Source organism: Scyliorhinus torazame, chromosome 22 (assembly GCF_047496885.1).
Source record: "Scyliorhinus torazame isolate Kashiwa2021f chromosome 22, sScyTor2.1, whole genome shotgun sequence".
NCBI classification, from domain to species: domain Eukaryota; kingdom Metazoa; phylum Chordata; class Chondrichthyes; order Carcharhiniformes; family Scyliorhinidae; genus Scyliorhinus; species Scyliorhinus torazame.
In genome coordinates, this window is record NC_092728.1 from 77,249,558 (window position 1) to 77,270,611 (window position 21,054).

The 21,054-nt window shown below is 43.5% G+C and overlaps 1 protein-coding gene across 5 annotated transcripts in view; it reads left to right on the plus strand.

The window, feature by feature from the left end:
• The window catches only part of rabgap1 (RAB GTPase activating protein 1), a 286,948-nt gene that overhangs the window by 68,304 nt on the left and 197,590 nt on the right, over nucleotides 1–21,054 (plus strand). For all 5 annotated transcript variants that reach the window (XM_072488399.1, XM_072488395.1, XM_072488396.1 and 2 more), the window contains one exon: nucleotides 7,327–7,564. In XM_072488399.1, the coding sequence (XP_072344500.1) occupies nucleotides 7,381–7,564 (184 nt within the window). In that variant the 5' untranslated portion in view covers nucleotides 7,327–7,380. The remainder of the gene's footprint in view (nucleotides 1–7,326; nucleotides 7,565–21,054) is intronic.

Here is a 21,054-nt window from a genome sequence, read left to right on the forward strand (position 1 = left end):
CTTAACTTTCGTATTTCAACCTTTTGAATGTTGGTATCGCAGATAATCCTGCACTTTCTGGATCAGTCTTCCTTGGGTGGGGGAAAAAAAATCAGCTTGCATTCCACAACTTTAAAACAGACCCAAAACCGAGAAGTGCTGGCATAGGTTATCAAGTGTTCTCAAAAGGCTAAGTGCATGTCAAAGAAAGCTGTGTTTTAAAAAAAATTGACTTGCCACTGCTTTTAATATCTTAGGTGTCAGCTGTTGCTTTACTCTTTGCTTGGAGTTAAGTGATCTAACAAAAACATTTCAAGTTCCCCATGAATTGAAACCAATAACCTTGCATTTGAGAGGTAGGGTGTGCCACGTGGTCAACAATGAACTCAACCATATATATAATTGCTTCAGAATCTACTACATAAGCACACCCTTCTGTTTGTCCTGAAATTTCACAATATAGGATCAACATACAAGGCTACATATCTGAGTCATGACTATTTACAATCTAGATAAGACACGTCAAAACAACAGTGCAATAACTAATGTAGTCTTAACTAAAAAGCTATGCTCAGTAAAAGTAACCAGGAATCTGTTGGTTTGTTGAAAACACCCAACTGGTTCATTATTATCTTTTCAGGGAAAGAAATCTGATGTTCTTATGTGGATTACATGTGTATTTGTTTGTCGGTGTGTGTAGAGGGTGGGATGAGTTTAAAGGGAAGGGGTTAGAGATTAGATAGTAGTTAACCAGTTGTATTTGTTGCCTATTTAATTATAGTTACTGTTAATAATAAAAATTATTATTGTGATTCAAGGCTGGGGCTGGTTTAGCACAGGGCTAAATCGCTGGCTTTGAAAGCAGACCAAGGCAGGCCAGCAGCACAGTTCAATTCCCGTACCAGCCTCCCCAAACAGGCGTCGGAATGTGGTGACTAGGGGCTTTTCACAGTAACTTCATTTGAAGCCTACTTGTGACAATAAGCCATTTTCATTTTCAAGGCACTCAGCGGTGTGATTGATTCTTAACTGTCCTCCAAAGTGGCCAAGCAAGCCGCTCAGCCATATCAATGCACTGCAACATTTGCTGTAGCACCTTCCCCATACAGACTGCAGTGGCTCAAGAAGAAGGCACACCACTGACATCACAGCAACCAGGATGGGTGATAAATCCAGGCCTTGACAGCAACACCAAAACACGCTGAGAAGAATTTAAAAGCATGCCAAGTTTTCATTCATTAGTTTGTTTTTAAACAACATCAGAGTTTAATTCCTCATCCAGCCACTTAAATATCTATAGATTTACATGCTTGCCACCAACCAGAATGATTCCTGTGCCTGATTGGCATGAGTGAAGTCTACTTCAAAGGACTGATAATCTGATTACTATGCAGGAGCCATCAAACTTCAATATCTTAGGTTCTCTGACCACTTCCATTTGAGGTTTGTTCAAAGCCAGCTTACATGTGTGCAATTTCAAATTCTATAACCTAAAATATAGCACTGTTCTCAATATGATACAGGACAGGAATTCTGCTTTTGGCACACTTCATCAGCAATGATAAACATAATAGGGATCATCTGTTCTGTGGTTAGTAAATAAAGGCAAGAATTTGAGATTTGGCCATTGTAAAGTTTAAAGTTCTAATGGTTAGATTCTGAAGTACTGAATATCGTAATTTGAGACCGAGGTAGCACTTTCTAAAGAAAGTGGAGTTTTCAAAAGCTTTTCCAATATTTTTGAGCATTTGGCATTGCAGACTTGGGTGTTATTCAAGCAAGCAACACTAACGTGTGGCTGAGGCAGGAAACACAAGTTCTAGAATTGCACAATTCTGAAACTAGGAACCTGAACAATAGCATATTAACAATAAAATCAATTTGGTATGTTAATGTCTGAGTAGTTCTGAAAACAGATAAAATTTGTGATCTAAAAATATTTTGAATGAGAGCATTTCAGAATCACCAGCCTAGTGCCCTCACAAAAGAACATCTGAAGTGCTATGCAAAATGTGGCAAAGGATGCGAAGCAAGAGATGGAAAATAGGCAAAAGGCATATTCAGAGATGAAACTTTTGAGAGGGGTTTAAAGGAAGTGGTTTTGGGAGCCAGTGCTGTAGTGAAAATTGAGTCTTAAGATTGTGTGGTAGGAAAATGTTCAGTAATTTGAAGGCTGCAAGGAAAATAAAAGTTACTTGCAGAAGGTAGAACAAGGTCATGAATGGCTTTGAAAATGAGGGCAAAAAGTCTGTCTTGAGACAGAGGCCTAATGGCCTCCTTCTGCACTGTGGGATTCTGTGCCATACGATATGTGAAACTCAGATTATTTTCCAAACCATTAACATTATCAGTGATAAACACCAGCAGTAGATTGTCTAGATCGTCACTGGACATGACAGTGATTTTGATGCTGAATTTCTGCAACGAGATCCTGGAAAATGTGGACCATTTTCCCTATCTTGGGAATCTCCTCACAATGAATGCACATACAGATGGCAAAATTAATTAGCGCTTCCAATGTGCTTCCTCAATCTTGGGCTGATTGAGGGCGAGAGTATTTGAGGACCTGGATCTCCAATGTGAGACTAAAGTCATGGTTTACTGGGCAGCGGTGATCCTCGCATTCCTTTCTCCTTCTGAGACTTGGACAACCTACAACAGGCACCTCAAAGCATTGGAGATGTATCATCAGAGGTGCTTTTGCGAGATTCTCCAAATCAGGTGGCAAGAAAGGTAGTTCAACATCAAGCCATTCAGTTCAGGGAAAATTAAGGATCGGCAACAATGGTTGGGCATACCAGCGATGCCCACATCCCATGAAAGAATTTAAAAAATGCAAAGCCAGCTCTGTTGGGTGGGACATGCCTGACACCAGGCTCCTGAAGCAACTGCTCTACTCGGAACTCGATTGCGTGAGGAGACCCGGGGTGACAGTGGAAAGGCTTTACAGATGTCCTCACAGCATCCCCGACGACGCGGTCAAATATACCAATTTGACTCATGGGAGACCCTGACTTGTAACTGACAAGTATGGAAAAGGCTCAGTTTGGAAGGCATGGAACACTCCGAGACTTTGGGAATGTGCAGAGGCAAAGTCGAGCCATCGGAGGGAGTGCACAAATCCCCCAACAATCTATTTGCCAAATTCCAAGCGCTATCTGCGCAGCATGTGGCAGAGGCTGCAAATTGCGCACTGGATTTCACAGCCATTTCAGAAACCGCAGTGAAAGGAAGTCATCCTCAGGCTTGAGGGACTGCCAAATAAGAAGATAAAATCCAGTATGATGATCGTTTCTTGGTACAACTTTTTATGACTGTGGTGCTTGGAAGTGCAACTTACGTACCTTAATTTTCTGTAGGTTAATTTATTATAAATCTTAGTGTTAAATAACAGTGTGTTTTGGTTGGGGGAATTGAGATTAATGACTTCTGCTTGTTGATCTAAGACTGCTTTCTCTTTGGTTCTGTTGATCCTGTTTTTCTGGTTCCTTTGTTTTGTTTCACTGTTGTAGCTATATGGCACTGGAGGGAGTGCAGAGGAGATTCACTAGGTTGATCCCAGAGTTGAGGGGATTAGATTATGACGAGAGGTTGAGTAGACTGGGACTGTACTCATTGGAGTTTAGAAGGATGCGGGGGGATCTTATTGAAACATATAAAATTATGAAGGGAATAGATAGGATAGATGCGGGCAGGTTGTTTCCACTGGTCGGGGAAAGCAGAACTAGGGGGCATAGCCTCAAAATAAGGGGAAGTAGATTTAGGACGGAGTGTAGGAGGAACGTCTTCACCCAAAGGATTGTGAATCTCTGGAATTCCTTGCCCAGTGAAGCAGTTGAGGCTCCTTCTTTAAGCGTTTTTAAGAAAAAGATAGATACCTTTCTAAAGAATAAAGGGATTTGGGGATATGGTGTACGGGCCGGAGAGTGGAGCTGAGTCCACAAAGATCAGCCATGATCTCATTAAATGGCGGAGCAGGCTCAAGGGGCCAGATGGCCTACTCCTGTCCCTAGTTCTTATGTTCTTATGTTATCGCAAATTTATTAAATGCGTGCTATAAATTTGAAAACAAAAAGATTTCACAACATATCTGGCGGGTGTTTCAATGAGTACGTTTTCAGTTCACCTGAACTAGTTTAGTGAAAGGAAAAAGAAATGAACACGGGATAGCGACTTTAAGCAAGTTGCAAGCTAGGATGTGACCAGTTTTAGTTTCTTACTAGGACTAAATAATAAGATAAATTGACGGAGTAATTAATTACCCAAGTATAGTGTATGGTGTATAGTTATTTATGATTGGGAAGTAATCCAGGTGAGACAGTGACACTAATGACATGCATCTTTCCATTACACATCTTTATTGACACATGTTACCTTTTAGGGCACACTAATGATGCACGTTTTATTAACGTATGAAATAACTACCGTCAGTAGGGGCAGAAGAAAGTGGTTTTGACATTGAAGTGTTCATTGTGGCACATCAGTTTGTTGGGCATCATATCAGCATATCTGTTATGTAGACACTGAGTGAAAAGTACTTGATCTATTTTGGGATTGAGTTATAATGAACACCGGGTTGCCAGCACTGATAACAAGTCATTTTAGAAAAAAATGTTCTATGGATTAAAAGAGTAGAAAATTGTGAACTGGGTGCTCCGGTTTCCTTCCACAGTCCAAAGATGAGCAGGTTAGGTGGATTGGCCATGAAAAATTACCACTTAGTGTCCAAAAGGTAAGGTGGGGATAGGGTGGAGGCGTGGGCTCACATAGGGGTCCTCTTACCAAGGGCTGGTGCGGACTCAGTGGGCCGAATGGCTTCCTTCTGTACTGTAAATTCTATGATTCTGTGGAAGAGTTGCGTTGAAATTGGTTCTAATGTTAACCGTAACAACTCAAAATGTCTGGTTTAATATTATGAGGAATACTTTGAAATAGTTTGTCATTGCTAGTTTACAAATTCCTGCAGATTATAACATACCTTTGGTCTTGTTTGCGCATAGGGAATCGCCTTGTTGCTGATTTTATGGGGAAATTTTTACTAAGGAGAGGTTAGATTTTAGGGAAATGATCTTTCAAAAATTATGCAAACAAGTTCAGGAACTGTTTTATACTAAAGTGCCACGCATTCGTCATTGAAACTTTAAGCAAACACGGAAGGTGGTGCATTATGCAACTTCGTCACACCCATCTATAATTGCATCTTTGCTGATGGGTGTGTTGCTTGTCCTGCAGTGCACAATGGGCTATTTTAATTTGATTTAATTCTGTGGTGTAAATACTACATAAACAGAAAATGGCTATTTCAGGGCAGCTGGCCTGTGCTGTGTTTTTAAAGTACACATGTATCACTATTTCATCTAACTTTATATCAGTATATCCTTCTATTCTTTTCTCCTTGTGCTAACCTAGCTGCTCCTTAACTGGATATCTGCCTCATTCAATTTAAAGAGAATAAATCATGGGCTGAATGGCCTTGTCTTATTCCATCAAGATTGCTCTTTCCATAGACCATGCAGAATCTGCTGCATCAAGGATACTATGCTCACTATTAATAGGAGACATTGCACGAGCTGTAGGCCCTCAAAGATAATCAAATTTACAGAATATTAAGGTATACTTCAAAATAAATAACCATTCTAGTGATGCTCTAATGATAAACCTTTCTTTATCTTGCGTTTTCCCATTAAAGTTGTGCACTTTTAATCTTAACATATAATATAAAAATCACTGGAGCTCAAAGCCAGATTTTTGTCTTTGACATATGGGGCTCCCTGGTTGTGAAATGAAACGGAAGCTGATTTAGCATCCTTCTCACACCTGCCACTTCTGGGATGTCCTATCCAAATTTAGAGGGAAGGCATAATATGTCTGTCCATAACATCCAAATTTGACAGCATCGGGGAGGGCAAGACGCGGACGCAAGACGGACCGACGCGGGCGCGTGGTCAGTGGACTAACCAACAATTTGTTTTACAAAGAAAAACATTTAAGCCTACCTGTAGACATATTAACTCAAAAGTCATAAGTGCCCTTTCCTCAATGATCCAAATGGCAGTCATTGGTAGTTTGGTGTCCTGGCTTATTAATGATAATAGGTGACAATGGGAAAACCTTCAACTACTAATCCAAATGCAAAAAATCTGTTCTATGATTGAATATCGTATTTATTATAAAAATATAAGCTACCAGTTAAGGAGAAGGTGGTGTCACTCTATGGAGGTGATACAAACTGATCAGAAGGCAATCTGAGGGACCCATAGATCAAAATCTAACTTTCAGACTCGAGATTTTTCATTTAAGTAAAAAGATGATGAACACAAGGAGGTAAATCTGCTTGCCATGCTACCTACAGACATCATGATGTAACATAACAGTGTAACTATTGCCATATTAACAAGGGATTCTCATAGAAAATGTTTATTTGGGACGGTTCAGTGGAATATGTACTGTTGTTGATTTAGTCAAATTATACTGGCTCCACTGTGACTACCAAAATTCTGTCATTGTCAATAGTCTATCTTTGCAGCAGTGATGGTGGTATGGGGGTGGGGGGAGTAATCCTGCTGCACGAATGATATGCTCCAATTCCACAAAAGCTTAAAAAATGCTAGGTGCCGCTATTCTCTTAATTCTAGGTTATTCATCTGTTTGGATGAATATTAAATACAGCTGCTGTTCTGGATACAACTTACTGCCTCGATGAACTTGCTTGTACTTTTCCCCTGTCTTGTTTCGGGCCTGACCATTTTATTTCTGGACAATTGAAGTTTCCTTTACCACCATATCATTTCCTGCAGTTTCTCCTACTTTCTGAAATAGCTCTTTATCTTCCTGTACAGCTTATGTTGCTGGTTCTTAATAATTGTCAAATATTTGGTGTACTTTGCTATGTAAGTTGTGCAGATTCCACAGCACTAGAAATGTTTGACTGCATGTGACTGCGTGAATGGGTTTGTATAAATCCTCAAATTTTGTATTTGCTTTATGTGCACACTTAGCTGCTTGTTTACCTACATGCAAACCACCCTCCCAAGATTTATTGCGCCTTCATTTTGGCTGTTCTCATTATTTCTCATGAATCGTCTTTGTGAACTCTCTTCTCTCTTTTTTGGGGTCTGTTGCGAAACACTATAAAGATGTAAATGAAGATGGCATAAACAATGAGCTATTGTATTACTCGAAAGAAAGTTACAACTGACAGTAAATAAAGTGCTTTGCTGGATTAAAATATGAAATTTAATTGGTCAGTGTGTATCATAACTAATGGAAACATAAGCACTTCTCTTTGAGATGCTGTTAAGTAAAAACGTGATTAATAAACTTCATCTACATTGTGTGTGCTCACAGATAGTTGGAAATGGCAGTGAACAGCAACTACAAAAGGAACTAGAGGATGTATTAATGGATTCATCAATGGAGAGTCATCAAGTTGTCAGGGAGCCTTTGGAAGCAATGCCAGCTTCTGCGACAAGCGAGGAGTCACTGACTGAGGATATTTCCTTAACCCCATCACCTGTTTATTCAGGATTAATGGTGATATCCCAGAAACCAGACATGAGTCTACCAATTAAACCAACACAAGAAGGTAAGTGAAATTGTAAAGCTACTGACAATCAGCCATTCTAATGGGTCGCAGAAACCAACAATGTTTTGTAATTGTTGAGAAGAAAATGCAATTTTCCTTGCTGCTTAGTCACTGTATTTAAGCATAAAGTGATGAATACCTTAAGCTTTCCTTTCTCCCATGTTTGTTACTGTAGGAAATTTTAGAGATTGTGTCCTGAGATCAAATGCCATTGTTAGTGTTAGTTAATTGTGTTGGACTAGCCAGTTGCAGCAGTTATTTTTGTTGTTTTCTCTGATATTTTTTTTTTTAAACCTATGGTTTTGTTTAATTGCACTGCTGCATTTTCAGATGTAACACCAACATTTACCAATTGATCTCGCATGGCATTGCCCATGGTGAATCCACTGATATATCCTATCACTCTTGTGGGGCAGATGTCCTGTTGGATTTGTTGATTGTTGTCGTTGTCCTCCACTGCATTGCTTGCCCAATGGTAACAGCATTCTGTGCCTGTATTTCTCCCAAATTGCCTCATAATCCCAAATGACAATACCGCTGTAATTTTCAACATTTCAAAAATCATTGAATGAATAAATGAAAGCTGTGATCCAGAATAAAGAATAATTTAGAACGAGTTACTAAATCTGAGTCTGCAAATTGGAGTAAAGTATGAAAATGATTAATGAAATGTAGCACTGACAAATTATCAGTTCTTCATTGTAACTAAAATGTTTTAAAGGTTAATTTCAATGTAAATTTGAATAGGCAAATATAAATCAAATGTTGCACATTAAGTGCATTTTTAAAATTGGGGATTAAAGGTGATTATAGAAAGTATTGATGAATGGGAAATTTAAAATAAATATTAAAGATCACATAAATGGCAATTTCTTAGTACAAAAAGACCAGGCAGAGTTCAAACAGAGTTCAAACATGCTCAAAGGAGGCGGGATGACAGGAGTTATATCTATGCCCAGTTTGGACAGTTAAAGTTGGAGAATGAAGAAGAAAGATAGATCTATTGAATTTATGTGGCAGAAGTAAAAAGCAACACATGTGGATTGGATGGGATGATTATCAATGGAACCTGGAGCTTAGATGTACATAATAATGGGATGTTATTGTTTGATCTTGGGGGCAGGGTGTGGGATGGTGAAAGACAATGGCTTCAGCACACACGTTTTGGCTCTGTGCCAAAACAGAAATAAAAGCTCTGAGCGGAAAAGACAGACGTTAGGGGTGGAAAACACTATTGGAAAGTTGGAAAGAGGCCAAACAATAGAAAAACAGATGATATAAAAATACACTGGAGCAAGTGTTAAAATTAGAGTGGAAGGCTCTGGAAGTCCAAGATCAAAATGTTTCTAGATTATTTCACTGAGAATTCTTGATAATGTTTTTTTAAAGTTGTTTGTCGTAGAGATGGAGCTACTAGTATGACTGTCTGTTTACTTCTAATTTTGGGAAATCCTCTTGAGGTGCCACCTACAGATATTATCATAACGGTGATGATGCCCAGTAGTGTATCACTGGTTGATGCAGCGTGTTACCGTAGTGGATGGTGCGTAGTGGTCAGTGTAAGTCTCCAGTTGATGAGATGTGTCAAGTGTCTTCGCATAGTGAATGGCGCGTAATGGCCAGACTTTTGTTACCTCTTCCAGCTGTGAAAGAGCCGAGTGCGTGAGCCTCTTCTACCAACACTCTTCAAGCCTTATGTGGTGTCACTCTGTGGTGATATATGTAAACTGGTATCTTGTAGACTCCGGCTAATCTGCAGGGAACTGGAACTGGCCTGTGGGAGTTTCAATCATCACGAGTGGAACTGGCCAGGGAACAGACCTGTGGCATACAGAAGTTTCTGCTTTGGTATCAATGAACCAGGCCCCCAGCCATGGAGAAATAGTCCCACTGCCCCGTGGGCGTCTCAGGAGAGAAGAAAGTTAAGGGTGTAAACCCTGGAGAGAAGAAAGTTAAGGGTGTAAACCCTGACTGAAAATCCGGAGTGGGTCCCGTAGGCAGCTTTCTGGCAACTCCTGCAGCAGAGTTGGTACCAACAGTATTGGTTTTATTCTTTCCCTTCGGGCCATACTAGCAATGCTAAGAGGGGGTGCCCTGATACTTGGGCAACTCCAAATCTCCATATCATTTGTCCAGGCCTGTGCCCTGGAGAGGGTACTTCAGCCTCACAGTGGCACAGGAAGAACCATTTGCTTGTTAAAAGCTCTCGCTTTTGGGCAGCACGGTGGCGCAGTGGCTAGCACTGCAGTTTCACGGCACCGAGGTCCCAGGTTCGATCCCGGCTCTGGGTCACTGTCCGTCTGGAGTTTGCACATTCTCCCCGTGTTTGCGTGGGTTTCGCCCCCACAACCCAAAGATATGCAAGGTAGGTGGATTGAACACACTAAATTGCCCCTCAATTGGAAAAAATGAATTGGGTACTCTTAAATTTAAAAAAAAAAGCTCTCGCTTGATTGGCATAGAGCCAAGCATCAAGAGTTACGTCCGATGGTGGGAGGGAGAAATCATCGTGTCTTATTGGATAACTACCGCCTGCTTTAAACTTTGGAGCCCCAGTCAGTTAGGGTTATGCAGTAAAAAGCATTCCACTCGTGATGATTGAACCTCCCACAGAAGTCTCACAGATACTTCTTGTTAATTGGGCTAGCTTGTTGACCTAATGTGCACCTGTGGCCTGATACTCACCTCTATTCCAGATGTCAAGGATCAATTCTATTAGGCACTTGTGCTACCATCAGCAGATGTCCCAGTGCCCAAAGACTGTACCTTCTGGGGGACTTCAATGCAAGGGTGGGTACCAACCATACAGTTTGGCCAACATGTATAGGGCACTTAGGGAATCAGCAAGATGAATGAAAATGGACAGAGGTTGCTTAAGCTATGCCGCTACCATGGATTCTATGACAAATATCTGACATCACGACGTACTACACATGTCCATGCCTACATCACTTGTAGTTATCACAGTGCTGACTCTGGCACTGACCTCTCCCTGGTGTGTAGCAGGGTCAGACTTCAGCCAAGGAAATTATACCACTCCAAGAACAAAGGTCATTCTCAGATTAATATTTGCCATATCACTGACCCAGAAAGGACTCTAGTTCCTAGGCATGCTCAGTCAGGCTCTTTCGGACAACTGCGCACAAGGCTAGAGTACAGTGTTGAAGTAGGATCATCTGCACAACACCACCCATAACGAATGCTGACTGGTTTGAGACCTACTGGACTGAAATGGAGCCAGATACTGCAGTCAAGTGAAGAGCCTTCATGAACTATGAGTAAGCCCCCAGCAAACAAAATCTAGATATTCGGTTTCCAGAATAGAGACTCCGTAAATTGCTGCCAATCAGTACTGGTTGAAACTCTGCAACAGCGTACAATAATCAAAGATCCCTCCCACCCGGCTTACTCACTCTTTAAACTTCTTCCATTGGGCAGGAGATACAGAAGTCTGAGAACACGCACAAACAGACTCAAAAACAGCTTCTTCCCCACTGTCACCAGACTCCTAAATGACTCTCTTATGGACTGACCTCATTATCACTACACCCTGTATGCTTCATCCGATGCCAGTGCTTATGTAGTTACATTGTATATGTTGTGTTGCCCTATTATGTATTTTCTTTTCTTCCCATGTATTTAATGATCTGTTGAGCTGCTCGCAGAAAAATACTTTTCACTTTACCTCTGTACACGTGACAATAAACAAATCCAGTCCAATCCAATCCAATTTGCTTCTGAATCCAGGAATGTTGGAGGATGTTTGAAGGAACCAAGAAAGCAACAGACCCAGCAGCAACCAAATCAGCCCCTGTAGACAAAGTCAGGGGTGGTTATCACTGAACCAGCAAGCTGGGTGGAGCAATACCTCGAACTCTATGCAACAGAGAACATTATCACTCAGGAAACTCCCAGCTCCAGGTTTTTGACAGCTGCAGCATCTCTGTAAATTGTTGTGCTTCTCTGGAAGGAAAGATTTGAGCTTTGAGAAATGAATGTTGCAAAAATAGTCACCCTGTACAGGCGACCACAATTACAGAGACACCTCCTTGTTAAATATTGTGAGGAAGGTCTTAGCTCGCATTGCTCTTACCAGATTGTAGACCCTGGCATCGGGCATCTATCCTGAGCCTATAGATTCAGATCGACAGTTGACACTTTTTTCACTTTGACAGTTACAGGAAAAGTGCTGCGAATCTAGCAGACCATTCTACCCTTCATTCATGGGTCTCACCCTGCCCTACGACCTTGTAGACAGAGACAAACTCTTCAAACTGCTACAGAAAATAGGCTGCCTGCGGACATAACTTCCTCTTACCACGAGGGACAGTTTCATCAGTTACAATGGAACAGCAACGGAGGCTATCCAAGATCGGCAGCAGGGTAAAGCAGGGAGTTGCTGGCGTCCACTCAATGGCATATATTTCTCTCTGCTGCCATTTTATCGTTTTGATGTCTCAAATGAAGCTATAAGGGTGTTTACCTGCATGGCAGAGCTGATGGCAAGCTGGCAAGACTGTGTGCGTCAAGACCAAAGTGCAGGGGCTGTTTAGCATAGGGCTAAATCGCTGGCTTTGAAAGCAGACCAAGGCAGGCCAGCAGCACGGTTCAATTCCCGTACCAGCCTCCCCGAACAGGTGCCGGAACGTGGCGACTAGGGGCTTTTCACAATAACTTCATTTGAAGCCTACTTGAGACAATAAATGATTTTCATTTTTATTCATTTTCACATTGTCCTAATTTGTGACTTGCTGTTTGCTGATTACACTGCACTGATATCCCATACTAAAATTTACTTGCAACAGCTTATAGATCAGTTCTTCCAGGTCTGCAAGAAGTTTTGACTCAATAAGAGTCAGGAAGACCAAAGTTAAGGGCCAACATGTAGAGACTCTAACTTCCATCAACACTGACAACCTCACTCTGGAGATCATTGACAACTTTGCATACCTTGGATCAACAATTACCAGCAATCTGTCCCTTGATGCTGAAATCCATACGAGGATTGCCAAGGCCACAGCTGTTACGTCAAAGTTGAGAAGTCGAGTGCTAGACTTCCGGGTGCGGCGATGACCAGCTGAGTCGCACGTTTCGGCAGCTCCAGGTGAAACGGACTTTTGGGCTCTTGATAGGAGCCCCAACGGCAATTTTGACGGCTAAAAACACTGTGCGGTAAACCAGAATGGAATCCCCCCTGGATACGGATGAAAAAAGGAGGAGAAAGTGGCCGGATTGCAGTGGATCCTTTAGAACAGCGGCAAGGAAGGCAAGCAAAAACCAAGATGGCGTCGGAAGGTGGCAGTTTAACATGGGGCCCTGAACAACAAGAGTTCTTGAAATGCTGTGTGGAAGAGCTCAAAAAGGAAATGTAGAAAGAGCTGTTGGCCCCGATACTACAGGCGATCGAAGGGCTAAAGGAGGAACAAAAGACCCAGGAGCGGGAGCTTCGGGTCATGAAGGCAAAGGCAGCCGAGAATGAGGACGACATACAGGGCCTGGTGGTGAAGACTGAGACGCATGAGGCACATCAGAAACGATGTGTGGAAAGGTTGGAGGCACTGGAGAACAACGCAAGGAGGAACAACCTGAGGATTCTTGGTCTTCCTGAAGGTGCGGAGGGAGTGGACGTCGGGGCATATGTGAGCACGATGCTGCACTCGTTAATGGGAGCGGAGGCCCCGGCGGGTCCGTTGGAGGTGGAGGGAGCATACCGAGTGATGGCGCGAGGACCGAGAGCAGGAGAAATTCCCAGAGCCATAGTAGTGAGATTCCTCCGTTTTAAGGATAGAGAAATGGTCCTTAGATGGGCAAAGAAAACTCGGAGCAGTAAATGGGAGAACGCGGAGGTGGCGAGAAGGAGGGCGAGCTTCCATCGGGCCAAGGCGGTGCTTCATAAAAAGAAGATAAAATTTGGAATGTTGCAACTGGCAAGACTGTGGGTCACATATCGAGGGAGGCACCACTACTTTGAGACGGCGGATGAAGCGTGGACTTTTATTGTGGAAGAAAAACTGGAATGAGCGGGTTATTAAAAAGAACGTTTGAACAAAGTGGTGGGGCGAAGAGGGGGGTTAAAAAGGGGGGAAAGAGGAGTTTTATGTACTAATCCTGCGATGTGGTAACTTTTCTCTCTTCCACAGGTGGTGATGGGGGGAGGAGGGGAGGTGGAGGAGATGGGGCGTTGGCCATTGGGGGCGGGGCCAAGGGAGAAGCGCGGGCTTGGTTCCCGCGCTATGATAATCATGGCGGGAATAGAGAAGCAGGAAGGAGGGGGCGTCGCACGGTGTGAGCCGAGGTCACGGGGGGAAGCCGAGGTCGGCCAGAGTTTGCTGACTTCTGGGAGCAACATGGGGGGAGTAATTACGCAAGCGGGGGATCTAGTGGGGGGGGGTGGGAGGGGGGAATTACTGGGTTGCTGCTGCTGGGGAGAGGGGGGAGCTGGTATGGGAGGGGATCGGCGGGGGGGGCACCGCCTGGGGGAGATACAGCTGCGTGGGAACCGGGTGAGGAGCTGGAAAAAGGGGATGGCTAATCGACAGGGGGGTGGGTAGGAAGCCCCCCAACCCGGCTGATCACGTGGAACGTGAGAGGGCTGAACGGGCCGATAAAGAGGGCACGGGTACTCGCACACCTTAAGAAACTTAAGGCAGATGTGGTTATGTTACAGGAAACGCACCTGAAACTGATAGACCAGGTTAGGCTACGCAAAGGATGGGTGGGGCAGGTGTTCCATTCGGGGCTAGATGCGAAAAACAGGGGGGGTGGCTATATTAGTGGGGAAGCGGGTAATGTTCGAGGCAAAGACTATAGTGGCGGATAACGGGGGCAGATACGTGATGGTGAGTGGCAAACTACAGGGGGAGACGGTGGTTTTGGTAAACGTATATGCCCCGAACTGGGATGATGCCAAATTTATGAGGCGGATGCTAGGATGCATTCCGGACCAAGAGATTGGAAAGCTGATAATGGGGGGAGATTTTAAAACGGTGTTGGAACCAGGGCTGGATAGGTCGAAGTCCAGGACTGGAAGGAGGCCGGCAGCAGCCAAGGTACTTAAAGATTTTATGGAGCTGATGGGAGGTGTAGACCCGTGGAGATTTAGCAGACCTAGGAGTAAGGAGTTCTCGTTTTTCTCCTATGTCCATAGAGAAGTCGAGTGCAAAAGTAACCGAAAATATAAACTTCTGTGTGTACCAGACTTTGTGTTCTCAGCAGCCTCCTTTTGTAGTACCGAGGCATAGAGAAGTTTTATAGAATTTACAGTGCACAAGGAGGCCATTTGGCCCATCGAGTCTGCACCGGCTCTTGGAAAGAGCACCCTACCCAAGGTCAACACCTCCACCCTATCCCCATAACCCAGTCACCCCACCCAACACTAAGGGCAATTTATCATGGCCAATCCACCTAACCACATCTTTGGACTGTTATGCCGGCCAAGAAAATGGACCAAAAGGCTTCCACCTCCGCTGCCTCAGATGAAGATCAGGCATCTCCTGGCAGGACGAAGTGTTGAATATGGAAGTATGCCAGTGTGGATCCCTTGCATGTTTTCCATTTGGGGTCAGTGGCAACTCGATTGCCCTGGTCATTTGAGCTGAATGGATGCCTGCGACATCTTCAAAAATCTACTCTATAGCAGCTTGCTGTTGGCACAAGCCCAACAAGCTTCCCATGTCTACAAGAATGTCTGCAAGCAAGACTTCAAGTTGACCAGCATTGGAGTTGATGAATGGTAAGTCCTTGTTGTTAACCCTACTGCCAGGAGGCGAGCAGTGAGGAAGCGCATCGAAAAAGCAGAGGACAAAATAAATGGCCAGATGGTGGAAAAGAGAGCTGTCTGAAGGAATAAATATCAGTCCACCGTAGGTCAACGTTCTTTATCTGTGCCAACTATGGAAGGGACTGCCACTGACAATAGGGGCTGTTTAGCACAGGACTAAATCACTGGCTGTGAAAGCAGACCAAGGCAGGCCAGCAGCACGGTTCAATTCCCGTACCAGCCTCCCCGAACAGGCGCCGGAATGTGGGGACTAGGGGCTTTTCACAGTAACTTCATTTGAAGCCTACTTGTGACAAGCGATTTTCATTTTCATTTCATTTCACTCACAAATCGATCTCTACAGCCACAGCAGACAGTGTTCAATGCAGAAGTGTTGTACATCCTGGGTGCAGTCCATCATCTCCTGAGACCACCAGGTGCCTATCTGATGCCTAAAAGAGAAGACATGAACTGAAGACTGACATTTAGTCTCTGCTCATGATCTAAGGTCATTGAGACTGTATGTTATGCAGTGGAAGATCTTGAGTGGCACTACTTAAGTACCGTAGCTAGAGATAGTTCAAAGAATTGGGAACAGTGAAAATCACCATGGTTCCATAATAAGCAGACAGCAGTCATCTTTTGACCCCATAATCAAGTGCCCATCCATCATTTGTTATCTTCACTAGTGTTGCTAATTTTGGTTGGCTCTTAATTCGTTGCCCATTGGGTCTTTACCGAATTTGCTATGTTTCTATAACCTTTGCTCTAGAGTCGCCAGGTATCTTTATGATACCACCACGAGGTTCAAGTTCAAGTACTGATCAATAACTCAACACACCAATTAGTAAGATTCAAATCAAAACACATTTATTATACACAGTAAATCACTACTCGTGCATAAACTCTACTTTATAGACTATTCTCTGTCACTAAAAGGCCTATACTTAGCTTCGGAACTGGCCCACCAGGTCAGGGGAACAAATGGCCTTTCATTTGATCTGAGTCTGCAGGATTCAAAAGCTGGTATGGACTGGTAGCTAGGAGCGCCTATCTCGTAGCGTGCGTTGACTGGAGACTTACTTGGTTGATGCGGCAGCTTAGGCAGTTCACTGTCAAGGGTTGGCTCGCTGCTGAGTGATCCTGCCAAGAAGACCGATTTGAACTTGGGGACTCTACTTTATAGTCCCCAGGGGCTTCGCGCCGTTCGGGGCGGACCCCGTGTCTGGTTCCAAGTGATTGGACTATGTTCCGATCACTTGAATCGATTTCTCCAATACTGGAGTTGTTCCCTGATCGCTGGGCGGTCCCTAGGTGTCCGTTGGCCTTCCTTTGTCTCGGCTCCTGCTGGCGCCGAGCAGTCTGGCTTGGCCTTATTCACCTTAAATGTTTTGATTGTTCCCGGGGATCGCTCATTAGTATGCAGATGGCTGTGAGTTTCAGTGCTGTCTGGGCTTTTGCAAGTTCTCATACACAGGATTTTTGCACTTGCTAGTTTTTGTCTGTGTTGGTTGAATTTCCCTGTAGTCTTTGCGAGCCTCCATTTTAAGTCGGGAAGTGGCCAACCCAGGTGGCTACCCTAGAGAGGGAATTTGATGACTGTAATGGAGAGTAAAATTGTTCATACAAATCAATCACCACTCTGGAAATGGCGTTGCTCTTGATTTGCCCAGATTATTGATTGTGGGAACTCTGAGAAGATTGTCACTTTTTTCTTCTCATTGCTCTTCAGAAAAAATTATGCCTCTTAATGGAAAATCTCCCCAGCATGCAGGTAGACTAATAAATTATTCTTGCCTTTTTCATCTTTCCTGATTATCAAGATCTTTGACTATAGCTTCATAATATTTCTTACAGAGAATGGAAGCACTTTGGCTCATCACCCAGAAATAGACTGTTGCTCTATTCCTCGTCACAGCATGCATATTTTATTCTTAAACTGTTCTTGGCATTTGCCTTGCTTTATCTTGCTTAGACGTCTATTCCACATATAAGAAAAAAATTACTGTTCCTAGCACTTTCTCCTTTGCAAAAATAAACATGCTTTCCCTGGTGTGTCCTATTGTAGTGTTCTGGATTTAGAATTTTTAATACCGTTTATGATCTTGCATACCTCTAAGACATTCTCAGTTGTTGCATTTCATAGACTGAAATGCATAAGTTTCTAGTCTGTCTTCATAAGGGGGGTGCTTGATGCCAGGGGGCTAATTTTAACCAAACTCGCCGGGTGGGAATTCCACAGGATTGGATGGAACACCTGTTTCATACCCCATCCAATATTGCTCTCCTTTGACTTCGATGGGAGTGTAAAACCAGCATTGCACTTATTACTGGCACAGATCCGGTCACAGTTGCTCCCAGTGGTCAGTCTCCTGGTTCTTCTCAGCACCGCTTCCAAGACTTCAGTAGCTCACTCCCATGTGCCATTATACCGAGGACTGGGATCATTGTTCACATTGTGGTTTGACCAGAGCACTATACAGTTTGAGAGTGACTTGTACCCATGTTTTAAACCTGTAGTTCAGTGTTTTAATTGCTTTGCTAATTGGTATTTTGAGCATGTTAAACAGTGAGACTACCACCCATTCCTAAGTTTACCCAGAGTTATCTTGCCACCATTCAAGGAACGCATGTCACACCTTTTTCCTTCCTGTGCATTTTTTAAAGTTTAATTTGCGCTTTTGCCCATTTTCCAGTATTTATTTATTTAAATTAAAATCTCCACAGCTTGGCTTAAGTAGGTGTACTTGGCTTTTGTAGGACATTGGTACGGGTGCATAACGCCTTAGAGGTTTCCACTGTTTAACGAGGAACCCAACCCCCCCCCCCCCCCCCCCCCCCCCCCACTTCCGAAAAAAATCTGGGAGGTTGATCTTTCCTTTGTGTGCACAGTAAGAAGTCTTACAACACCAGGTTAAAGTCCAACAGGTTTGTTTCAGATCACTAGCTTTCGGAGCGCAGCTCCTTTGTTGGGTGCGGAAAGAGCTGCGTTCCGATAGCTAGTGATTCGAAACAAACCTGCTGGACTTTAGCCTGGTGTTGTAAGACTTCTTACTGTGCCCACCCCAGTCCAACACCTGTATCTCCACATCATGGCTTTCCTTTGTGTGTCAGTGTTGCCTTCTATTTACACAGTCCGCATTATCAATGTTTTCTGAGCACTTGTTAGAATATATACCTTTTCTTTGGGGGGTGGGGGGGGGGGGGGGGGGGGGAAGAGGAAATGATAGGGCGGAGGCCTCACATGAAGAGATGTGTCCGTCAAAATAGCCACCACCCTATCATCTCACTCTCCCTGCACCCCCCCCCCCCCACCCCCCACCCCACTAAAACCATTAAACGTAACGTTTACTGTGAAGAATGACTTTAATATGCTTATTCCACTTGCATTCCTAAATTCCCTTTTCATTTACAGTACAGACTTTTATTGCTTGCATTCACTTTGAAATCTTTCATGGTCTTGAGCAAATATTTGCAAATTTAAAACATTTTATTTTTCATCGCCCAGCCATATCGTGAGAGACTAGGATGCGTACTTGAAATGCCATGTAATGGTTGCTGCACCTTATTGGCTCAATAAAGTCATTAAAAACATTAAAGGTTCTTCAAAGAGCAATGTTGATATGATTAAACCCAACTAACAATTCATTATTTAAAAAGTTGTTTCAGTGGTCAACCTGACTTCTGTTTCCCCGTAGTGTAATTCCAAATATTTATAAAAATAAAAAGTAGAAAATTGGAAGTCATTCATAATCATGAAATTTGTCCACGGATTTGTTGACCTCACCTATTCAGACCCTTTACATAGATTTTCTAGTTGCTACTTTATGAATGCTTCCTTGGGCAACCAAAATTGCACCACCTTCCGGCCCTGATCCCATCTGCTTAGGATCTGGCTTCACAGTAATTGGAAGACCACCGAGCTGCTGGTCTTTCTTGATTCTGAGCTGATGACTCTCCCTGTCCCGTCCCTTTATGTCTGAAATTGAAGTTCCAATCCAGCGCTGGTGGGATGAACGTCTTGCCCCATATTTGCCAGCTGCCATTGTACTAAGTACAAAGTGAAATAAATATCAGCAGCTTAATGAGGCTCACAACAGAAATAACACCAAATTGCATCAGTTGTACAGTAAATAGCATTAAATCATCAATTTTGTGTAGACACAGCTATGAATGTTGTCTGATCAGCTCTCTGCGTTTTGTTGCGTTATAATTTCCCCCCTTCTCACCTAAAACCTGCTGAGGGAGAGAAGATGCAGGAACCTGATTATAGCAAAAAAAACTCAACTTCTCACATTTCAAAACTTCCAGAAATGTGTGTGATTCGTATCCCTTTGCTGCACTCTGGTGGTTGGAGGCTTGGTTAGTTCAGTGTAAATACTTTTAAAAAAACATTTTGAAACACCGTTCCCATCTGCTGTGACTAAGGGGAAGAAAATAGTATTTGAAAAATAACTCTGATGTTTGATTAAAATCTGATTAACTGTTATATTATGGATAATCAATTGTTAGTTTTTTCACAAGTTACATTAATATTTAAATTATTTTACGAGTAATTGAAATTGACTAATATTGTGGAAATTAGGAAGTAGCAAAACTAATGGTGAATGCAACTTATTTTGAGCTTTTATCTCATCACCACCTCTTTCAATTCTCCACTACTGCTAAATGGTCAGATTGCTTATCTGGCAGCCAGTAGCGGAAGAGCAGAAATGTCTTCCAGTTAAATTGGGAAGACTTCATCCATTGTTTTCAATTTCCATTTCTATAGCTACCGACTCCAGTCCTCTCCCTGGCGTTAAGCCTGTGCTCTCAAACTTGCTAGTTTAGCCGCAAGATGGGGGGCGGCCGGGAAGGAGAGCAGAGAAGACACAAGTGGGGTGGGGGGGGGGGGGGGGGGGGGGGGTGGAGATCAGGGATCCCCCAGGGGAGAAAGTCGCTTGCAGGGAACAGCGTAGGAAACCGACAGCAGCAGCACCCGGAGGGGAGGAGGGGGGGAAGGGTTAGAGCCACATTAGTTTAGTTGAACACGTGGGGCATGGGCAAACAGCTGATAGGGGAAGTGCCTTATTAATATGTTTATTCTTTCCCACTGTTCGTTTTCAATATGTTAAGGCTTTTGTATATGGCCTTTTTTCTCTGTAAATGTTACAAATCTGTTTTAAATTAAAAATTTCAAAAAAATTAATTAATTAAAAAATACAGATACTGGTCCACACAAACGTGGACCTGGCGCAACGGTACCAAGTGGGTCTCCCGGGCCATCGACAGGCCAGCAGCACGGTTCAATTCCCGTAACAGCCTCCCCGAACAGGCAGCGGAATGTGGCGATTAGGGGCTTTTCACAGTAACTTCATTTGAAGCCTACTTGTGACAAGCGATTTTCATTTCATCAGAGGCCCTTGGGTGGCCAGGGATAGTGCATGGTGGCTCCCTGGAATGTGGGCACCTCGCTGGCACGTTGGCTCTGCCATCCTGACACCGCAAAGCCAGCAGAAGCACTCCTAGGGTGACAATGCCAGGCTTCACAGGTGCTAGGGTGGCACTATCATGGAAGGAGGGTGGGGAGAGGGGGGCGATTTCAGGGTGAATATGAAGGGGCCTCTGGAAGGGTGGAGGTGGTGAAGGATGGGAGTCCTGGAAGGGGGCAGGGGGGATAGGTGCAAAAGGGGATGGGGGGAAACCTGAACAGGGAGGGTGCTGAGCAACCCCATTGCAGGGTGTTCTCACT